General features: G+C 59.9%; 2 protein-coding genes across 6 annotated transcripts; one reads left to right on the forward strand and one right to left on the reverse strand.

The window, feature by feature from the left end:
• Positions 1–846: 846 nt before the first annotated feature.
• On the forward strand, positions 847–4,645 carry PHOX2A (paired like homeobox 2A; the record flags this gene model as incomplete). 3 transcript variants are annotated; one of them, XM_081154402.1, is made up of 3 exons in its annotated part: positions 847–1,063; positions 3,174–3,365; positions 4,116–4,645. In XM_081154402.1, 3 exons carry the CDS (start codon positions 847–849, stop codon positions 4,643–4,645), a joined length of 939 nt encoding a protein of 312 aa, XP_081010528.1. The 3 variants fall into 3 exon arrangements, with proteins under 3 accessions (XP_081010528.1, XP_081010529.1, XP_081010530.1); XM_081154403.1 differs by having other exon boundaries at positions 3,174–3,361; positions 4,172–4,645; XM_081154404.1 differs by having other exon boundaries at positions 3,174–3,361; positions 4,196–4,645.
• Positions 4,646–5,267: 622 nt separating this feature from the next.
• INPPL1 (inositol polyphosphate phosphatase like 1) lies at positions 5,268–19,228 on the reverse strand. 3 transcript variants are annotated; one of them, XM_081155500.1, is made up of 28 exons: positions 18,822–19,228; positions 16,001–16,064; positions 15,759–15,909; positions 15,408–15,528; positions 15,020–15,160; positions 14,683–14,776; positions 14,486–14,575; positions 14,191–14,289; positions 13,926–14,076; positions 13,731–13,837; positions 13,296–13,398; positions 13,012–13,208; positions 12,565–12,682; positions 11,867–11,963; positions 11,462–11,600; positions 11,246–11,345; positions 11,070–11,158; positions 10,726–10,807; positions 10,520–10,609; positions 9,888–10,001; positions 9,677–9,765; positions 9,148–9,235; positions 8,909–9,064; positions 8,595–8,673; positions 8,358–8,498; positions 6,561–7,233; positions 6,159–6,292; positions 5,268–6,050 (listed from the first exon to the last, which is right to left on the reverse strand). In XM_081155500.1, the coding sequence occupies exons 1-28, from the start codon at positions 19,016–19,018 to the stop codon at positions 5,960–5,962; spliced, it is 3,795 nt and encodes a 1,264-aa protein (XP_081011626.1). In that variant the 5' UTR covers positions 19,019–19,228; the 3' UTR covers positions 5,268–5,959. The 3 variants fall into 3 exon arrangements, with proteins under 3 accessions (XP_081011626.1, XP_081011625.1, XP_081011624.1); XM_081155499.1 differs by lacking the exon at positions 6,159–6,292 and having other exon boundaries at positions 18,822–19,113; XM_081155498.1 differs by lacking the exon at positions 6,159–6,292 and having other exon boundaries at positions 6,523–7,233; positions 18,822–19,113.
• Between the last annotated feature and the right edge of the window lie 1,297 nt (positions 19,229–20,525).

Raw genomic sequence — 20,525 nt, forward strand, 5'->3', positions numbered from 1 at the left:
ATCCCGCCGCCTCGGGCTCCGCCTGGCCCCCATCGCCACCCTGCTCTTCCCAAGCCCTCGCTTCACCTTCGTCTCCCTCTCTCGTCCGCGGCTCAGGCTCGTCTCCAGCTGTGTACCCGCATCTGGCGCGTCCCATCCCCTCCTCGCCTTCGCTTCCGTCTCCTCTCCGGGCCCCAGTCCCCATCCCAGGCTCCGTCCCTTCCCCGCCCCGTCTCCGTGCCCCCTCCCGGGCCGCCTCCTCGGTCCCCCCGCCGGGGAACCTCGCTGGGGGCGGGGCCGAGGGGCTGGATCCGAATAACTCGGTTATCGGGACGAATTGAATTAACTTCACACGAGCGCTGGCGGGCCCGCCTCCCCTCCCTTCCGCGGGGCCGCAGGTGGAGAAGCCGGGGAAAGGGGTCGAGACCTTCCGCCTGGCACGAAGCGCGGAGACCAAAGGTCTGGGCTGGATCGGGGCGCGATGGGCACCCTAGGGATGGGGCCCCGCGCAGCCCCTCCCAGAACCTCCAGAGCCCTCGGAGGGCGGCGGGGGCCCTTTGGAGAGGGGGTAGGGTCGGGGGCGGCTGGGGGCGGGGTCTGGGCCGTCCAGGCCCCACCCCGAGGAGCTCGCCCCGCCCCCTCGGCGGGGTCCTGCGCGTTAAAAGACGCGCGGGCCGAGCGGCGCCGCACTTGCGCTGGACCCGGGTGGAGCGCGGCCGCGACGGGGCGGGCGGACTCGCGGGCGTTCCGAGCTGGACTCGAGCCCTCGGCGCCTGGCGCTCGAAGCCCGCATCCCGACCCGCACCTGGCCCGGGACCCCGACCCCGACCCGGCCCGGCCCGGCCCCCGTCCTCGTACCCCGGGCCGATGGACTACTCCTACCTCAATTCGTACGACTCGTGCGTGGCGGCCATGGAGGCGTCCGCCTACGGCGACTTCGGCGCCTGCAGCCAGCCCGGCGGCTTCCAGTACAGCCCGCTCCGGCCCGCCTTCCCCGCGGCCGGGCCGCCCTGCCCCGCGCTCGGCTCCTCTAACTGCGCGCTTGGCGCTCTCCGCGACCACCAGCCCGCGCCCTACTCGGCAGGTGAGCCCAGCCCCTGCCCAGTCCTCGCTCCAAATCCTGCGGAACCCCCAGCCCCTTCCCTACTCCGCAAATGACTGAGACAGTCCCCCACAACCGCCACCATCCCCGCCACAACCCCTGCGCTGGCCAGACCCTCCAGTGCCCCCTGGACGCCCAGCCCCTCTGTAAGACGGGGATGCCCTGGGCGGAGGGAGCCTCCCCCTCTCACCCTTCCCAGCTGCCACATCCCTGTCCCACACTCTTAGGGTCAAGGAAACAGCCCGTCCAGCCCCAGGCTCCTCACCAGGCCCTCCCCTCCCCACCTGCGAAGACTGACACCAAACCTCTGAATCCCCTGTATCCTTGGAAGATGCTCCCGGCTCGGTTTAACCAGACCCTCGTCTTTATCATCACCACCCCACTTCATGCCCAAACCCCCAGCAAGGACCCTTCCAGCAACTGAGCTGCCCGGATGAAAACCTTCCTAGTGCCCCAGAACCATCAGGCCCTTCCTGCCTGGTTTTGGACCCATCCCGCCTGTACCCAAACCCTCTTCCACCACTGAAACCCACTCCATGGCCCAAAGAAAAGGGTGCCCAGGTCATTAAGCCACTTTCACTTCCCTGTTCCCCCTGGGGCTCTCCCAGCTACAGTCCTGCAGAACCCAAAAGCTGCCCCTACAACCCCCAGACCTCTTGATCCATCCAAGTCCCCATCTGAACCCTCAGCCTCAAGGAGCCTCTCAGCCATCCCTGTCCCTCCCATTACAGTCCAGGCCGCCCCACCCAATCTCCTTATCTCCTTCCTTCCTGGGAAGACCACCACCGGGACCCAAGTAGAAGATTGGGGTCAGGGGGTCGGTGTGGGGAGAGATGGTGAGACAGGGACCTGGATTTGGAGAAATGAGATCCAGAGAGATGGAGCCAGAAACTGGAACAGGGATAGGGAGATTGGATGCTCTGGGCCTGATGCAGATGGGGACTGGGAAGTGGGGAGTTCTGAGCTGGGGGAGATAGGGACAGGTGCAGAGAGATGTGAGCTGAGATGGGGAGATTGGGGACCTGGGAGAAATGGGGACCCAGGGTTGGGGAGATGGAGATAGGAACTGATGGTGGAGACAGGAAGTATGGGAGATGGGATGGAGGAAGATGGAAACTGATGAGAAAGGCAGGGGTAGGCTGGGGTGTTAGAGACAGGGATTAGGGGAGAGAGAACTCGGCGATAGGACAAAGAGGAAGGATACTGGGGACCCCTGGAAATATGGAGACCTGAGTGGGGTTTGGAGAGAGGGATGGGGAGACAGCATCAGAACTGTCTGGGGCGGTGGGGACTGGGACGGGGCAGATGGGAGGCAGGGGTGGGAAGAGAGTGAAGGGGAAGGGTGGGACCAGCTTTGGGGGAGTTGGGACACAGAAAGGGGTGCTTGGGAGGAAGCAGAAGGGCAAAGAGAAGATGGAGGAACCTGGGTGGGGAGAAACAAGGACACTTCCCGAAGGGCACCAAGAGAGTGGCCCAAAGGGGGAAGTTAGAGAGAGATTCGGCCGGAGATGAGGGAGAGAAGGGACACCGGGCAGGGAGTGGGGTGTGGGATGGGGCAGGGACCGCGGCCGGGGGGGGAGGAGGGGGAGGCGGTGGAGAAGGCAGATCCCGCCCCACGGAGAGCCCGCGGCCGGACTGAGAGGCGACCCGAGCAGGGGAGTCTCAGCCGCCCCGCCGAGGTCCAGGACTGGTTCCCGGGAGATTCTCGATGCTCATGAGACCGGATGGCAAGCCAAGGCCAGGGCGGCCAGGGCAGGCCCCGACGCCAAGCCGGCAGCCCGGCCGAGGGAGGGACGCGCTGACGGGAGGGCCGGCGGGAGGTGGAGGGACCCGGAGAAGGCCGACCAGCGGTCGGCGGCCTTGACGGGAGGGTCAGGTTCTGGTCCCTCGCTGCTGCTTTTGGGGCTCAGGGCGCCGTGTCCGCCTTCACCCCTGCGGGCTCCAGAGAGCGATAGAGAAGACGCTCCATCCGCGGCCGAGGCCGAGGCCCAGAGGCAGGCCAGGGGCGGGGGACAGTGAGCGCCCCCCGGGGGCAGGCCGAGCGCAGCCCCTCACACCCGGCCCTGGTTGCTCCCCTCCCGCGCGCCCGCAGTGCCCTACAAGTTCTTCCCGGAGCCGTCGGGCCTGCACGAGAAGCGTAAGCAGCGGCGCATCCGCACCACGTTCACGAGCGCGCAGCTCAAGGAGCTGGAGCGTGTCTTCGCGGAAACCCACTACCCGGACATTTACACGCGGGAGGAGCTGGCGCTCAAGATCGACCTCACTGAGGCTCGCGTGCAGGTGCGTGTTTGCGCGCGTGTGTACCGGAGTGTGTGCTCGCAGCGGGCTGGAGGCGACTGCCCGACCCCGTGGGGCCGCGGGACTGAGGGGCCTCGCCCGGCGGAGGGCAGGGGCGGCCTGCAGCCGGGAGCTGCGCGGGTAAGTGGGGAGGACAGGACGCGCAGCCCGGAGAGGCGCTGGGCCCGGGACCCGGCAGACCTGAGGCCCTCGGGAGAACTGAGCTGGTCAGGCCCACGATTTCCCTTCAGGCCCCAGGTAGGGCCGCGCATGCAGGGTGGTGCTTGGGGAGCCGGAACGGAGGCGGAGCTGGTAGAGGGGATGCCCCCGCGGCCTCGGGTCCCTGCAAGGTGGAAGAGGTGGGGAAAGCCGGCCAGAGCCAGGTCCCCTCCCCAGCTCTGCAGCCGTGAAACTCCTGGGCCTGGAAAGCCCGGGCGCAGGGCGGACTCTGATGTCTGTCCTACAAATCCGAGTACAGATGTCCAGCTGGTCCGCCTCAGCTGCAGACAAAAGGTTTCTCCTAGCGTCCTAAGCGCCCCTCTGCCGCCGTGGGACACTCCAGGCGGGTACTCGGAGCGTCTTGTAGGAGGGCACTGGGGGACAGGGCCTTGGGTGAGGAGAGCCAAGGCGGAGTTCCCTCCGCGGGGTCCGCGGGGCCGCAGAGCCTAAGGGGAGACTGAGGACCTGTAGGAAGCGGCGGGCGGAGAAGCGAGGGCGGCGAGCTGAGTGGTGGACGGCAGGGGGGCCGCGCTCGCAGGCCCGGTGACCCGGCCCTTTCCGGACCGGAGTCTTCACTCGCGCGTGTGGTCCCGGGCTAACCGGCCCCTGTGCCCGCAGGTCTGGTTCCAGAACCGCCGGGCCAAGTTCCGAAAACAGGAGCGCGCGGCCAGCGCCAAGGGCGCGGCGGGCGCGGCGGGCGCCAAAAAGGGCGAGGCGCGCTGCTCGTCCGAGGACGACGACTCCAAGGAGTCCACGTGCAGCCCCACGCCCGACAGCACCGCGTCGCTGCCGCCGCCGCCCGCGCCCGGCCTGGCCAGCCCCCGCCTGAGCCCCAGCCCGCTGCCGGCCGCCCTGGGCTCCGGGCCCGGCGCCGGCCCGGGGCCACAACCGCTCAAGGGCCCCCTGTGGGCCGGCGTGGCGGGCGGCGGGGGCGGCGGGCCCGGCGCCGGCGCCGCGGAGCTGCTGAAGGCCTGGCAGCCAGCGGAGCCGGGGCCCGGGCCCTTCTCCGGGGTCCTGTCCTCCTTTCACCGGAAGCCCGGGCCCACCCTGAAGACCAATCTCTTCTAGCGGCCGGACTCTGGAGGCTCCGGGCCTGGCCCCAGAGACGCCCCTGCCCCTCCAAGACCTGACAGCCCCTCCCCACCCTGCGGCCTGCCTGAAGTCCCTATCCGACCCCACCTCCCGCCGTGTCTGACCCCTAGGTGTCCTCTCCCCAGTTTTGGAGACCAAGTCAGGGCCACTCTTGTCCTCACCCACACCCACCCAGCAGAGTGGGGTACTTTTCACTGGGACCCCCTCCCCCCCAAAGGAGAGCCCAGAGGCCCTTCTAACTTGGCTTTCTTTGGAGCCGGGATCAAATAACTGCCCGTCCCTAGCAGTGCTCGAACGTGAGGGTCCTCAGAGGAACAGCCGGCCCTGCCCCTCACTTTGCAGAGGGCTGGGTCACTCCTCACCTTGGTGACCAGCCAGCTGCCCCACCCCCTCAGGCCCACCCATAATCAGCAGCCTGAAGGGTCGCACCCGTGTATCCCTCAGCATTTCCTCCCATCTGGCAACCAGCCCGGCCCAGAGGGCAAGCCCCTTAGAGGAGTGGAGGGTCTGCCAGGGCGGTGGGACAGAGGGCTTTCCTCTCCACTTCTTGTTTTGTTTTGTTGTTTTTTTCCTTTGAGAAACTTGTAATTTATTGAGGTGAGTTTTGCTCAATCCAAATAAAACTTAATTTATTGAAGACATCATGCTGGTAACCCCTCTGAGTACCCAGGATGGGGATAGGTTGGCTGCCTGCAAGAGTTGAGTCTCCCTTGCAACCAGCGAGGACCCGAGGCTGCTACGCATAGACCAGAAGACAGTGAGAACAAAGCAAACTGGCACTTTATGGCAGAGATCCACCCCCACCCCCAACCAGCCCCAATAATATTAAAGTGCCTGCCCTCCCTAAACCCACACAGAAAATCTTAAATTAACTCCAGCCCGGTACTCGGGCTGTTCCTTCATTTCCGGATGGACACCCCAGAGTGGGTGATGGGGAGAGGTCCTAGCTGAGCCCCTCCCCTTGTGGTTTAGGCCGAAGGAAGCAGTGGTGAAAGTGGGGGCCCAGACATACCCAAATGGACCCTCTAGGGTAACCCTTGGGGCTGAGAGGACAGCACCAGAATAACCAAGGTCCTTGGTAACCACAGCAACTGATCTCTGGTGCCCCCAGTGTAAAAGGAGGGGCAGGATATCCTAATCAGGGCATTCCAAACATTGGGCAGTGGGGAACACAGATCCCCAATAAATAGGTAGAAAGATACTGCCCCACCCCTCATAAATTTTCAACTCGGGGACCATGGCTGGGATAGGGAGGGGCGCTGGATTCGCAGCTTCACAGTGCCACCGCCATCACTTGCTGAGTTGCAGGGTGTCCAGAAGGAGGCGCTTGTGTGCCGGGTCCTGCACCCCGGCCTCCTCCAGGTCCTCCTCGGTGATGTCGCTGTAGGAAGGGGTGAGAAAGGTTGAGAGATTGGCTAGGCAGTCCAGAGGGCCCCTAGCTGCGCCCGGGGGGCAAGCCCCACCCACCTGCCTCCAGCCCCACCCCCACCTGAGAAACTCCAGGTCGTCCCAGCCATTGTGCACCAGGCCCTCCTCATAGCGCTCCAAGCCGATGGCCCGCAGCCAGGCACCCATGCCTGCCTCACCCAGCCCGCTGGCCCGCCCGCCCTGCGGGCACGGAGCCTGAAGGAATAGGGCATGTCAGGGAGAGCACTGAGGGTGCCCACACACACAAAAGCACTGAAAGACAGCCACATTCTACCACATCCTCGGGGGAGGGAGGAGGGAGGCAAGGACTGGGCTTAATTCATGTGTCTCCCAATTTCCCAGTACCCAGCTCAGGATAGAAGGGACACCATTGAGTGGTGAATGGTGGAGTAAAAGGATATCGCAGTCCATGGGCAAGCACACACCTCAGGTATACACAGCCAGCCACCCCTGGTCCACACACCTCCTCTGCCAGGTCCTCCTGGATGCTCTCTCTGATGCGAGGTGGAGGGAAGCTGAGAGGCCGGCCATAGTCTGAGGGCAGTCCCCTGGGTGGCTGCAGCTCCAGGGGGCCTGGCAGGAGCACTGAGCGGCCAGGCCCAGCAGGAGCGTAGTCCACCTCACTCAGTGTCTTGGCCATCTGCAGCACCGAGCAGGAGCGATCGTCCCCACTGGCTACCTCCCCCAGGAAAGTGCTAGTGGGCGAAGGGCCTGGGGGCAGTGGGGGTCTTGGATGGGCCTTGGGAGGTGGTGGGCCACGGGCCTCACCCCCACTGCGGCCCCGGACCACAGGCCCTGGCAAAGGATCCAGGCTTGGAGGCAGGAAGATGGCTGAGTCTGGCAGTGGCGGGGGTGGAAAGTCTGGAGGGGGCAGTGTGCCCCCGGACTCTTCATCTGATGAGCTCCCCTCTCCCACACGGGGAGACCGGTGGCGCCCAAGCTGTGGAGCAGGCACTGTGATGGCCACCTTGTTCTTGGTGGCAGGTGGGACAGGGGCCCTGGCAGGTGGAGGTGGCTCTGGGGGCAGCAGCTGGTGTGGGACCCCTTCAAGGACGTAGTAGGCGGGGTTATTGAAGCTGTTCTTGGGTGGAGGAGCAGCCACCCCTTCAGGCTCTGGAGCCCCCTCTGGCTTCAACCTGGGTTAGGGAGCAGGATAATTAAGTCAGGACCCAGAAACCCAGAGTGAAGGTAGTGAGTGCAGTAGACTGGGAGTCAGGGACATGGTTCCCAGTCCTAGACTTGCATGTGACCTTGAGCACATCACTTTCCCTCTCTTGCCCTGGCTGTCCTTATCTCCAACATCGGGGAACAGAAGGAGTTGAATGGATAACATCTAAACTTCCTTGCTGCACTCACTGAGATCCTCAGATCTTTTATGACTTTGTAACTTTGAAACCTGAGCTGAAAGGGGTGAAAACAGGTGCCAGAAGGCAGGGCAATATAGACCTTTAATGAGAATGACCAGCCCTGATTTGGAATAACCTCTGGAGGCATCTGAAGCTGATCTACTGAAGACTCACTCAGGAATTCAGGCTAGTTTTACACAAACCTGGCAATAAACCAAGATGGCTGCTAACAGCTGAAGATGAGTGAAAAAGCACCAAGCTGGACCTAGGAGTTTTTAGTTAAGTTCAAGCAACAGCTGGATTTAACCAGAAAGCAAGCCTTACTTTCCCAAAGTATGATCCACAGAACACTAGTTCCCCAGGATATTAATAGTTATTAAGTGGAAAAGAAGTTTCCTGGCCTGTTGAGTTTGGGAAACTATATTCAACAGAGTTGAAAAAGGGTTTCCTTCCTGTCCACATGCTCAGAGCTTTGGCTAATACTAATGTGCACTGGGAATATCTAAGAAAAGAATCTAGCAAGAACCATTTCCCAAACTCATTTGACCACAAACCTGTTTCCGGGGAGGGGGCGCACTTGTGGGGCAGGGCTCCACAGAAAGCAGAGGGAAATCCCAAGTGGAGGCGTGTGCCTTCTCCATACAGAAGGCTCAAACTAATTTTGTTTACGTGGAGGGAGCTGTTGCAGAAACAATTTCTAATTCACTGTCTTAAGGTAGAATTGAGAGGAAAGGCTGACTATGCTCCCTTTGACTCAGAGAGCCACAACTAAAGGAGGCCTGGCTGGCCAGAGTGGCCATGGCATAGGGCCATGGGGCAGCAGAGCACCCAAGCAGCAGACAATCCCCAGACTGGCTCTGAGAGCCAAGCACAGTGATGGATAAAGTGGGGGGGATGATGGGTTCTTTTCTCACCTGGGGGTCAAGGGTTCCTCCCGGGGAGCAGCTCGAGGTGGGGCTGGTGGCCTCCCAGTTGGTGGTGGTTTCTCTGGTTCTTCAAATAACTTGGACAGCGGGCAGAAGGCCTCTGTGGGGCCTGGCTTTCGGCTCCCTGACCTGCCAGGGGTGAACAGGGCAGGGGAGATGAAGTAGGGGCTGACCAAAAGCCCCCAGGCACCCCTTCACATGACACCCAACACAGCCCTAGCTCACCTGGGATCCTGGCTGCCTCGGGACACAGAGGGGACTTTGCTCTTTGTTCCTGCCTCATCCTTATCAATGCTGATCCACTCTGGGGGAGAAAGGGAAAGGAGACTCAGAGGGGACTGATCAGGCACCCACTGGCCTTCCAGACCCTTCCCAGCTACTCCTCAGGGCAGGCCCACTCCCAGCCAGGGCTGCAGAACTTCCAAATACTATATTCCAGGGATTCCAAAATGCCTTCCCCACACCCGTGGCCCTTCCCTCCTAGACCTGCCCACACCACCTCATCTCATGCCCCAAACCCCTCCCAATAGAGCCCCCACCGTAGAGTCGCTCACGGGTGCCCAGGCGCTCTGTGGGCACCCGCACCTTCATGGAGCCACGGATGTTGCCTGTCTCCTCGCCGCGGTGGGATAGGAAGGTCAGGAACTGCTGGGCTGTGCTGCCAATCATGGACTTGAGAGCCACCACGCACTCCCCTGAAGGGCAAACCAACAAATTGCCAAATTTTTCTAGGGCCCTGTGTGGCTTCCTGTGCTCCTTGACACCCCTCGCCCCTCACCATAGGATTCATAGCCATCCATGGACTTGACTGTGAGCAGGAGGTGCTGGTCTTGCAGGTACTCGATGTCAGCCAGAATCGGCTTGAGCTGGGTAGCAGAGAGGCCCAGTGAGGAACAAAGCCCCCACCATCCCTACCCTCAGGCTCATGCATGATCATTCCCACTCAACTCTAACGGCAAGATCCCAAATCCTTAATGTAGAAGACATAGCCCTGCATAGGCCTCTCATAGCACTTAACAGCATTGTAACTAATTAATTTTTTGCATTTCCCAATGGCCAATACAGGACCTGACATTTAGCAAAGGCTCTAAGTATTTATTCAACAAATGAACAAACTGTAACTTGGTCCTACACCCACTAAGTAAAGCAAAGCCCTCTCCTCACTCATGTTCACCCCCACCCTGACACACACACACACGCATGTGCTCCACAGGCTCTGCCTGCCCTCCCAGGCAGGCCCTGAATGCACTCTACCACACCCCTCTCCGTGCCCGCACCCACAAGCCCAGGCCCTGCTGCAGCCTCACCGTGGGCAGCTGGCGTGAGGACCATTGCACTTTGAGGAAGTTGATGTTGTCACTGCTCTGGGCATCATTCTCAAAGCTCTTCTTGTACTCTGGGGTGGAGGTGGGAAACACACATGGAGTGCCACCTTCCCCTAACTAGGGGGCTGACTGCTCTGGGCATATCTGGCCTCCCACCCTCCTTGGCCCACTCCAGCCCTGAGCCCCTTCTGACCCTCCAGGCAGGTGGAGTAGAACTCAATGAAGAATTTGGTGCGGCTGGCCGTTTTCACAATGGCCTCAATGCTCTCAAACTCAATGTAGGCCTGGTCTGAAGTCTTTGAGAGCCCTGAGGGGAAGAGGGAGGAAGGTAGACAGGAGAGCTAAGAGGGCAACAGGAGGAACAGGATGGAGAGACTGAGCCCTGGGATAGGAAGTCAGGGGCCCTGGGAGAGCAGGAGGGAAGGCCAGGAGGACCCCCAGTACCAACAAGCCAATAGGGAGAGCCTAATGCCCAGACCCTGGATCAGGGCAGACAGACAACCCAAGGATGAGAGGCCATCTAAGAGGGGGCCAGGGACCAGAATGCCTCAGGGACTGCCCTCCAACAACCCACCACACCACCAGGAACATTTGTGGGCACACAAGTGGCCCCAGGCAGACACAGACACACATACACACATACTCATGGACATGTACCTCTTACAATGACCCAGGCACACAAACACTCTCACACATCATATTCAGAAATACTCCTGCATGTACGTCTACACACACACACATGTATTCCAACCCATGCACATCTAGGCCTCCATCTGTGGCCACCCAGATGTGTGCCACACCCACAAGCACATCAGGAATAGTCACCTTTCTTAGAGATGAACTGAGAGGTAACTCCAACCTCAAATGTCCCAAACACGGGGGAGTGGTCACTGGTGACAATGTCATCAGTGCAACCTGGGGAGAGGGATAGAAATGGGGGCTCAGGGGAAAGCTCCCACTTCCCAAAGCTGGAGCAGAGTCAGGACAGTGACCACCCAGGATCGCCATCACCCTGTCCATGAGGCTCTGACCATAGGAATTGCAGATGATGTGGGTCTCAGGGTAGGATTTCCAGAGAATCCGGTCACACCATGAAGGCACATTGGTCCGAACCTGGGGCAGGGGATGATGGGGCAGCATGGTTAGGGACAACAGCTGGGGGTTGCTCAGCACAAGCCCCCCCAACCCCAGAGCTGATAAGGCCCCACATCCTTCCCCTTGGATCCTCACAATACCTAGTATCACCCCTACAGCCCCAGAGGGGCCATAGGCACTGGAGTGGTAACTGCAGAGGCCTATACCCTTGACCCCACAATACCCTTGATTCACTGCAGCTCTGGGGCCTCCTAAGGCTCACCCTGTTTTCCTCACTCACCCCAGTTGGTTTCTGCTTGTGCCAGGCATATGTGTCCCGGGAACCCCGCTCATAGCGGTAGGTGGGCGGGAAGGAGATCTCCTCTTCACCTTGGGAATGCAGGGAACAGGTTGCGGTCAGGGCTCAAGGATATCACAGATCTCTGGCCCTCAGACCTCCTACTTGGCCACACTCACTGAATCGGAGGAAGACCTTGTGCTTTTCCCGCTCCAAGTTGAGCTGGTCCACCCTGAGTAGAGGTTCAAACTCCTTCCTGCTGATATAGTTCAGGATCTCCTGGGGTGGGGACACAAAGACTGGAGACTTTTCCTCTGAGCCAGAGACAGAGGTGAGAGCCCATCTGACTCCCAGCCCAGCCACCCTACCAGCCTTTCACCAGGCCCTGCTCGCACCTGGATATCCATGTCCAGACGGTAGTTGAGGTCGCCAAACCAGAAGAGGTGAGTGAAACGCAGAGAGATATCAAAGGCACTGAGCTGGCGGTCACCCAGCGAGAGCAGTCGCAGGATATCCAAGTAGTTCTGGTTCCGCCTACAATGGGGATGGGAAGAGGTTCCCAGAGTTAGGACTCAGGGGCAGGCAGAAAGGTAAGAAGTCTCTGGGGTCAGGGATGGGGTAGGGATCAGGGACCCTGAGGACAGAGGAAGGTCAAGGAAAGGATAGACAGAGGGGTCTTGAGTTGGATAAGGGAGACAGGGAAAGAAGTGGGTTATGGACTAGGATATAGGAGGGGGCATAGATCTCAGGTGAAACAGGGGGTGAGGGTGAAGGGACTATGTGGGAAGGCACCCACTCACCGGGCAGTCTTCTCATTTCCTGAGGTGAGGTGGCAATTCACAAAGCCAAATGAAGTGCCATTGAACATGAAGGAGACGCCCACAGCCCCCTTGTTTCCTGTCAGGACATTGGAAAAAAGGCCCGAGTCACCCTCAGAGGGCTCCCAGCTCTCTCCTCTGCCCCTCAAAGCAGCAGTGGAAAGGTTCTCCCACCCCAACCCAACCCCCATGTTAGGAGGCAGGCAAGCCCCTGAACACACACCCACACCTTCCCCAGACATCCACGTGGGGCACACACAGTCCATCTGGATGGCCTGAGTGTGTCTGCATGTCTGAGCAGATCCCCTGGAAATCCCAGGGGATCCCAGGGGTGAAGCTGTAAGGACCTACAGATTCGGGGCAGAATCTACCCTGGAGGAGCACTGGAATGCAAACCAACAGTCCAGTGCACTATGCCAAGCTCCACCACGTTCTAGCTGTGCGACCTTGGACAGATTACTCAATCACTCTGGGCCTGAGCTGTATCATCTATAAAACGGAGGTAATTATCCTGACCTGCCTTGCTGGTGGGGCCGGAAGAGATTTAGAATAGGAACATACTTTACAAAGTTCAAAGAGATCTATATATGGAAAAGCTGAGACCACCTAAATAGGGGGAGATCCTGGGCTGGAGAGGAAGCAGGGGGTGTGGACAGAGGGACCCCACCCACGCTGCTCACCCAGGGTGTTGGCAATGCCAGTCTTCACACTGGACGTACTGACGTGGCTGATGCGGTTCTCATGCTCTGGTTTGACCAGCACAGCCACCTTGATGTTCCACAGTGACTGCATGGCGATCTGGGTGGAGAGGACAGGGTCACCTCTGACCCAAGCTGGGCCACTGTTTGCAACCTCTCCTCCCCCCCACCCCCCAGCCCATACTATATACTGTTCTGGCAGGCACAGGATAGGAAAACCTGCTATCTTTTTCTGAGGGGCAAAAGAGAAACTTTTGCTATGGAGGGTCTCCTCCCATAGCATGAAGGACTCAGGTTAGATCTCCTAAAGGATATGTCCATGGACCAGAAGAACAGCCAGTCAAGTTGTGTTCCCCGAGGTCACCAAAAGGTCAAGCAGGATAGTTTGGGGCGTGAGGAGAGGGGACTAGACAAGATGACCCCCCTCACCGGGCGGTAATCCAGATCTGTGAGCTCCTTGAGGCCCCCGCGTAGCAGGTCCAGCCATTCTCGGTCACCCACCGAGTTCTCCTGGGTCCCAAAAACATAGATGTCATGGGGTATGGTCACCGTGACCTCATCCAGGGTCTTCCCCAGTCCCTTCGATGTGAACCAAGATGTCACATTTTTCGGAGGAGGCACACTTCCTGGAGGTGAAGGGGATGAGGAGTGGTCAGGCCCCTGCTCTGGGGCCACTCCTCCCTCCCACCTCAGCCCCCGCCCCCAGGCCTCACCCATGTTCCAGGTGCCTATGAAGACAGAGATCATGTCAGGCTCGTCCTGCTTTGAGTGCTTGTTCTTCATGAGCTGCAGCAGCTGGCAGAAGGCCTCCCGCTTCTGGGGAGACAGCAACCAGTCAGAGGCAGGTGAGCAGCCAGGGAACCCCCCTTCCAGGGATATCCAACTAGGTAACAGGTACCAAGAGGGGAGGGTCATGCCTGTCTGATCACCATTATATAGCTCAAGTATATAACAGGTGTTCAGTAAATGTCCATTGAATGAGTATTTAAATCTACCCTCAGGCCACCCCCTCTCCATACACGTACTCTCTGCCCCGTCAGACCCACCCCTGCCAGAAGGGATGACATGCCTACATCACGTGTTCCTTCTCTTCCCATTCCATGGGGACTCCTGCAGTCCCCAGTGGTGTAGCCCAATCTGCTGCTCACCCGGGCGCTGACAAAGATGAAGTCCTTGCGCTGTGTCCGGTCTTTCTCCTTCTCAAACACGACACCCAGCTTGTTCTGGACACGCTGAGACTTAATGAGCTGGCGGACTAGGGGATGGAGAATGAGTCACACTGGCCTGTGTTCTGAGGCCCGGGGCTGCCCTGCCCACCCCTCCCAGGTCAGGCCCTGGCTCACTGCGGTCATGCGTGAAGGTTGTCCAGTCCTCCTGCGAGTCTCGCTGTCTCCGCAGCAACACCAGCCGCCCACCCTCCACATCCACGCTCAGTGTGAACTTCTGTGACTTCCCAATCTTGGTCAGATCACCCAGGGTCACATCCAGCTTCACCTGCAGGCCAAGAGGTAGGGAGATGCCGAAAAGACCACAGGGCAGGCAGTAACCCCGTCACCTCCAACTGTCCTTTGACCCACGAGGCCCCACCTGGCACCCCCTGCCATGTACCTCAAAGGCCTGCACAGGGATGGTCTTGGCCTTACGTGTGCATGGCTGCAGGGGAGCCGGGGGCGCCGTGGAACTTATGTCTTGTAGGGCCTTCAGGGCCTGGAGAGGGCAAGGACGGGGCAAGGTCAGGGGACATGGGAGGACAGGGAACAAGGTCAGAGGGCTACAGCTGGGAGGGGAATGGTTGAGGTTGGGGGTCAATGCTAAATTGCAGATTCAGGCTTGAGATCAGTTAGGCCAATGCAAGTGGATAGGGGCTGGTAGGTAAGGGGTCAGAGGTCAGGAGTCAGGCCACCTTCTTCTGGATGCCTGATAGGAAGTCCTTTAACACTGACAGCTTCAGCACCAGGCTCTCTAGTTCCTGCTCCCCAGTCTGTGGTGGGTTCTGAAGGGAGAAGGAATAAGTCTTGCACATGAGGCCACCATGCAGGAGGTCCCCAACTCAGCCCCAGAACATGAACCCATTCTCCAAAGATCTCCCCTCAATCCCACCTGTTGCTGCAAAAGGCGGGTCACCATGGGCGAGCTCTGCTGGTCAAACACCTTGGACAGAATCTCCAGGCCAGACAGGACCTTATCCACCTCACTAGGGGAGACATCAGGTCAGAATAACTCCCCACCCCGATCCAGGTACAGGGAAAGGGGGCTTTAGCCCCAACCATGAGGATGCAAGGGTTCAGGTGAGGTGAGGAAAAGTCAGGAGGCAATGACCGGTTCCCTGTTCAGGGCTAGAGGTCAGAGGTCAGGGCATTTGTGCAGCAAGGGGGAGCAGGTGAGGACAGGTCAGAGAGGTAAGGGTGCAATGTCTGGTGTTACATGTTCCAGGTACCTGTGTAGCCTCCGGCATGAGGTGGCAAGAGTGCGGGTGAGGTGCGGCAGGTTGCTGGCTCCACTCCGAACAGCCTCCAGGTCCAGCCCGTAGCTGCCCTTCAGGTACTCATGTGAGACAGTGCTCAGCCCATTGGGAGCACTTCGAGAAGGGGTTAAGAGGTCAGTAGAGACCTTGCTGACCCTGTCCCAGCATCCCTACCCTATCCCTAGAGGAGACAGTACTGGTGACAGAGTACCATGGATCAGGATGTCGGTCTCTGGGGCTGAGATGGGATGGGGGCTCCTAGGGGGTGGGGCTGGGGTTTAGGTCTCCCCACCTTTGGTGAGAACATAGTTCTTAGAGGAGAAAGGGACTACCTGCTCAGTGGAGGGGGTTGGGGTCTTACCTCTCAGCAGCCGGAGTTGTGGGGGTCTCAGGGGCTGGTGCGGGGCTGCTGGGCCCCACAGAGGCACAAATGCTGGTGGAGCCAGAGCGTGGGGGCAGTGGGGGCTTCTCATCCTCCCCATCTGTGGACAGGGGTCAATAGGGCTTCCATCTGAGCCTCCCACCCTCAGTGAAGTACGGGGGAATGCCATGGCGATCAGAAACTTCCGTGGAAAGGGCGTAAAGGGTCCTGGCATCATAGTTAGAGCGGGGGCTTTAGGGAAGGCAGACTGAGAAAATGGGATGGAAAGAAGCAGATAGTATTTGAACATGGGGCAGGGCAGGCATTTGCACACTGCACACCAGGTGGCACCTGAGGCATCACGGTCGTCTTGCGGGTCTGGCTCTCTTTCCCGCTCCACAGGCAGCAGCAGAGCGCACACCAGGCCCTGGTTGGGCTGGGCGTACAGGCCAATGAGCTCGCCCAGGGTCTGGAAGCGGCGCACAGGCACACCCTGTGAGGTCTGCGGCCAGCAAGGGTGGGAGAAGGATCAGCCAGCTGTTCCCAAGCCACAGGCTGGAATCAAGATCAGGGGTCAGGGTCCAAGCCCCTACCTGCACAGCCAAGAAATCTTCTCCATCAGGTAGAATTCGATATGTATGCACATGCTTCTGATACCTGACAGCAAGGCAGAGGTCAGAATCTGTCACTCCCAGGCTAGAGTCTAAGCCCCAAGGTACCCTTTCCTCCTGCCTCTGGGATCAACCCCCAGCCCTTTCAGCTTGGCTTCCCTAAAACCATTTGCCTAGGCTGCACAGGGTTAATGATGGGGCCAGTCCATGTCTATCCTGCTAGTGTCACCAACAAGCAGGAATCCCCCCCCCACCCCAGACCTACATAGTCTCCACACCTACTGCAGGGCCCAGGAAGCAACAGGCAGCTCTTTTGTGGCCTACACAGCTGTCTAAACAGCCCCTCTGGGCTGTGGTACCAGTCTGGGCCCCTCGCCAGATTAAGAGTCCTCAGAAGCCTGGGTAACCACTGTTTGCATACATGGGCAAAGTGCTAACACACATGTGCCTGCTGTCTGTGTTCACATTGTTGTCTAGCTCTGCTGAAGTTGGGTGTGTCAGGGGTAGTTTTGCTGGGGAGTGTGGGGGTATCATCCTAGGGATTTCTACCCCTTTCCCCAGACACCAGGAAACAGGATGACCTAAGGAGGCCCCCTATGGTAGACCCAGGCCTCTAGGAGCCCCAAACTGAGGAGGTGCAATAGGGGTGCTGACAGATGGCAGCAACAGCTGAGCAGGTGACAGCTGAGCTAGGCCAGGGTGGCGCAGGCCACACTCACTGGGACTGGAGGCTCCCTCTGCAGTCACACCTCAGGGAGGATTGCCCAAGGAAGTCACCCAGGCCTGCATATTGGGCAGGAGGGGGTGTTGGCACCAGAGAGGACCAAATGGCTGTTTGAGAAGACCGTTTACCTTGGCCCCAGGACCATCCCCTTCCCTCAAGTGGGCCTCCTTTGAGAGCTCTCCTGGCTGCCAACCAGACACAAGCCATGCAGGTGTCTGTATGTGACTGGGTGTTGGTTTGTGGACTGTAGGTCTCTGTTTATAATAATAACATCCTATTAACTGAGCTCTGTCTCTGTGACAGGCCAAGTACTTGGCACAGACGTGATCTCATTTAATCTTCACCTTTTGAGGCAGATTTTATTATCCCCATTCTCCAGAAGAGGAAACTGAGGCTCACAGATGAAAAGTTATCTGCCTAACCACAAAGCAAGTAAAAGGCAGAGCTGGGATTTAAAGCCAGGGAATAAGCCAGGACCTATATCCTGGCCCGCTGGTTGTATCGCCTGTGCCTGTTGGGGCAGGAATGTGTACTGAATGTTACCTGTGGGTGTATATACAGGTAAGCAAGTATGTTTCTGATCACCCATGCCCAGGCTCCTGAAATGCGAGGAGTAGCCAGAGTCAGTTGGCAAAGCTGAAGTAGCTCCCCACAGACCCTCACCCCACCCATCTCCTCTCCTGGCAATGGAGCCAGGATTCTCCCCTCCTGAGACAATAACTGTTCCTCACCCAGACACAGGCCCAGCTGTCCTCTCACTCAACAGCTGACCCAACACCTGCCTCCCTCCCCTTCCTAATTAGGGGTTAGGCCTCAGAGGGGGGTGGGAGGCAGGGCTCCAGGATATTCATGTGCTTAGGCTGTTCCTCTTTAGTCTTCGGGGCTGAGCCTCAGACTTGAGGCATAAACTGAGACTTAGAGTGCCCCTTCCTCTTCAGGTCCACTGCCTACATCAGGGTTTCTCAACCTCAGCCCTACTGAGGTTTCAGATGGCATAATCCTTTGTTGTGAGGGAATGTCCTGTGCTTGTAGGATGGTTAGCAGCATCTCTGGCTTCTACCCACTTGATGCCAGTAGCATCATCCAGTTGTGACAACCAAAAAATGTCTCTAGACATTGCCAAGTGTCCCCTGAGGGATCAAATCAACCCCAATTGAGAACCACTAGCCTAGGCCAATGCATCCCCCAAAGATGTGACGGGAATAGAGGGGAAAGGGATAGAGGGAGAGAGGTTTGGGAGAGCTCATGGGGCTAAGGGGGAAAATAGCTAGATCTAAACAAAGCAGCCTGTGGCTCCCCACTCACCACCCCCCACTCCCGAGGCCCACAGGACTGAGAGGTGTGGGAGACAGATAGCTCAGGGAGAAGACTACAAAAACTAAAAGTGCAAACTCACCCCAACACCACCGCCAGGTATGGCTGATGGGTAGAGGCACAGAACCACACCCACTCAGAGAGCTGCCAAGTCTAGCCCCACATCAGCACCCATAGCTTAAGGCTAGGGCAGTTGGGAGCCAGAGCACACACACTCACTCATTGATTCATGAAATAATGGCCTGGCCCCATACAGCCTCACCCTCTTCTACTCAACACCACCCGGTCCTCAGCCCCAGCCATACACAGCCAGGCAGGTGCAAGCCTCAGTCCTGGGGGCACAGTAAAGCCCGCTAAGGGAGCTGCTGACCATACTCACACACCCCATCAGCCCCTCTGGCCCCAACTCCAACTACACCTCCCTCTCAGACACCCAATCTTTGTATGAAAAGTGTACATCCTCACCCCTCCAGGTCCTTCTACCTGGAGGGTGCCTGAGGGGTCTGCCAGAGACTCCCTGCATTTCCCCCCCTTACAGCCACCCTGGCAGCAGAACTGCATTTACTCGGCTTCATCGCCCCAGAAAGTGTCCGAGACACAGCAGGAAGGAAATGCTCCCGGCATCCTTCCTCGGCCTCAGCATAAAGCCAAGGCCCCACTGGGGGGGGGGGGGGCGCTGGTGTCCCATTGTCCCAAGCCCTCGCCACACACTCAAGGAACCCCACACTGTGCCCCCCGCCCGCCGAGAGCCCCAGCGCCACTCACAGGACGCAGAGCGCGAAGGCGCCCGCCACACTCTCGCTGTCTCGGACCAGGAAGCTGCCATCGCGGCCTGCCCGGGCCAGCAGTTCCTCCGCCGCGGCGCGGCTCAGGTCTCGGTGGTACCAGGCGGGGGCCGGGCTGCCCAGCGCGCCCCCCGGCCCGTTGCCCCCGGGGCCCAGCGCCCCGCACGCGGAGGCCATGGCCCGCGCGGGGCTTAGCGCGGCCGGCGCCCACCACCCGGCGCCATACCCCCGGCACGCAAGGGGCTGAGGCTGAGGCCGGGGCCGGGGCCGGGCCGGGGCCGCGGGCCTGAGGATCTGCCGCCGGCCGAGGCAGGGATCCGGGCACCGCGCTCCGCCGCGCAGGCCGCCTGGTTCGCCGCGCCACCGCCGCGGCCGGCAGCGCCGGCCTCAACTTGAAGAGAAAGAAAAGTTTGTTCAGAGGCGGCGGGGGAGGGGTAGGCGCGGAGTCGGAGCCAGCGGCCCGCCCCCTCCCCCTCCGCTGGGCCCACCGCCCCGGACGCCTTGAAGCCCCCGCCCCCCGCATTCCCACAGGACCCGGGACCTCCCGAACCCCGCAATGATTCTGCCCCGCCATCATCAGCCCGAGGAGATCCGGCCAATGCCCCCAGAGAAGCCCAAGTCCCCCCATCCTGTGCCCCGACAGTTCGGGATCCCAGCCTTCTCCCCTGAGAATGAGTCCCCTTCAATAACCGCAATATGAACCCCAACTCCCATAGACGTCTGATTCCACCTAAAATCCTTTCCATTCCGCCCTCCCCCCATAGCCTTGCTGAAAAGAGTTCCCAAAACCCGTGAAGGACCCCACGATGAACTTCATTCCATCCCTCTCCCCATCATCCAAGCGGCCCCAACCCCCAAGTAATCCAACTCCCCCTTAGACCTGAACCCCTAAATTCCACTAGGTCCAGCCCCCTACAAATAAGGCGGGGGAATTCCCTCCATAGAGATCCGAAGCCCTACAAAGGCCCTGACGAGGTTCAGTGCCCTCGAAACCCTACGCACCGTCCCTGGCAGCCCCTCTCAGCCCAGGCAGAGCCCTTCCCCCTCTCGGCCAAGTTCGTGGCACCATCCACCATACCCGCAGGCCCGGGCCTTCAGGGGCTCAGCAGTCCGCCATCAGGCCTCCCTCGGCCCGTCCAGGAGAAAGTTCTCTCAAACCCGTGGGCTCCTGACCTCTCCCCAGAGCCGCGGCCGCCGCGCGCGGACCCCCACCTCCTGGGCGGCTCGGATGCCCCCTTCCCGGGGGAAGCGGCCCTAGACTCTCAGCGGCCACTTAAGATGGCCATCCTCGGCCGCCGCAACCCCCTCGCCTTCCGCCCCGCCCGCCGCTCCGCCCCCGCGGCTCTCGGTGGAGCCGGGGGTAGCACCCGCGCCCCGCCTCCCCGGGCCCCGGGTCTGGATCCGGGACCGCTGACCCGCCTAGTGGCCTCCGGCACGTCGCCGCGCCGAGCGGAGCCTCGCCTTCCAGCTCTGTGTAATGGGGATAATGTGATGAGGGCAGACTCGGTAGGACCGTGCTTGTAAAGGTCTCGGCGCGGGGCCTGGCATCCAGCGGGCGCTCCCGAACGGCGGCTATTTTTATTATTAATTAAGGCGTACTGAAGGTGACAGCTGTGTAAACTGTAAAGCGCGGCGGCTGAACGGACGAGTATTATTAGCACCCGCCCCCGCCCCAGCTACTCCC

The sequence above is a fragment of the Miniopterus schreibersii genome (assembly GCF_964146895.1).
Source record: "Miniopterus schreibersii genome assembly, chromosome: 12".
In the NCBI taxonomy this organism is placed as follows: Eukaryota; Metazoa; Chordata; class Mammalia; order Chiroptera; family Miniopteridae; genus Miniopterus; species Miniopterus schreibersii.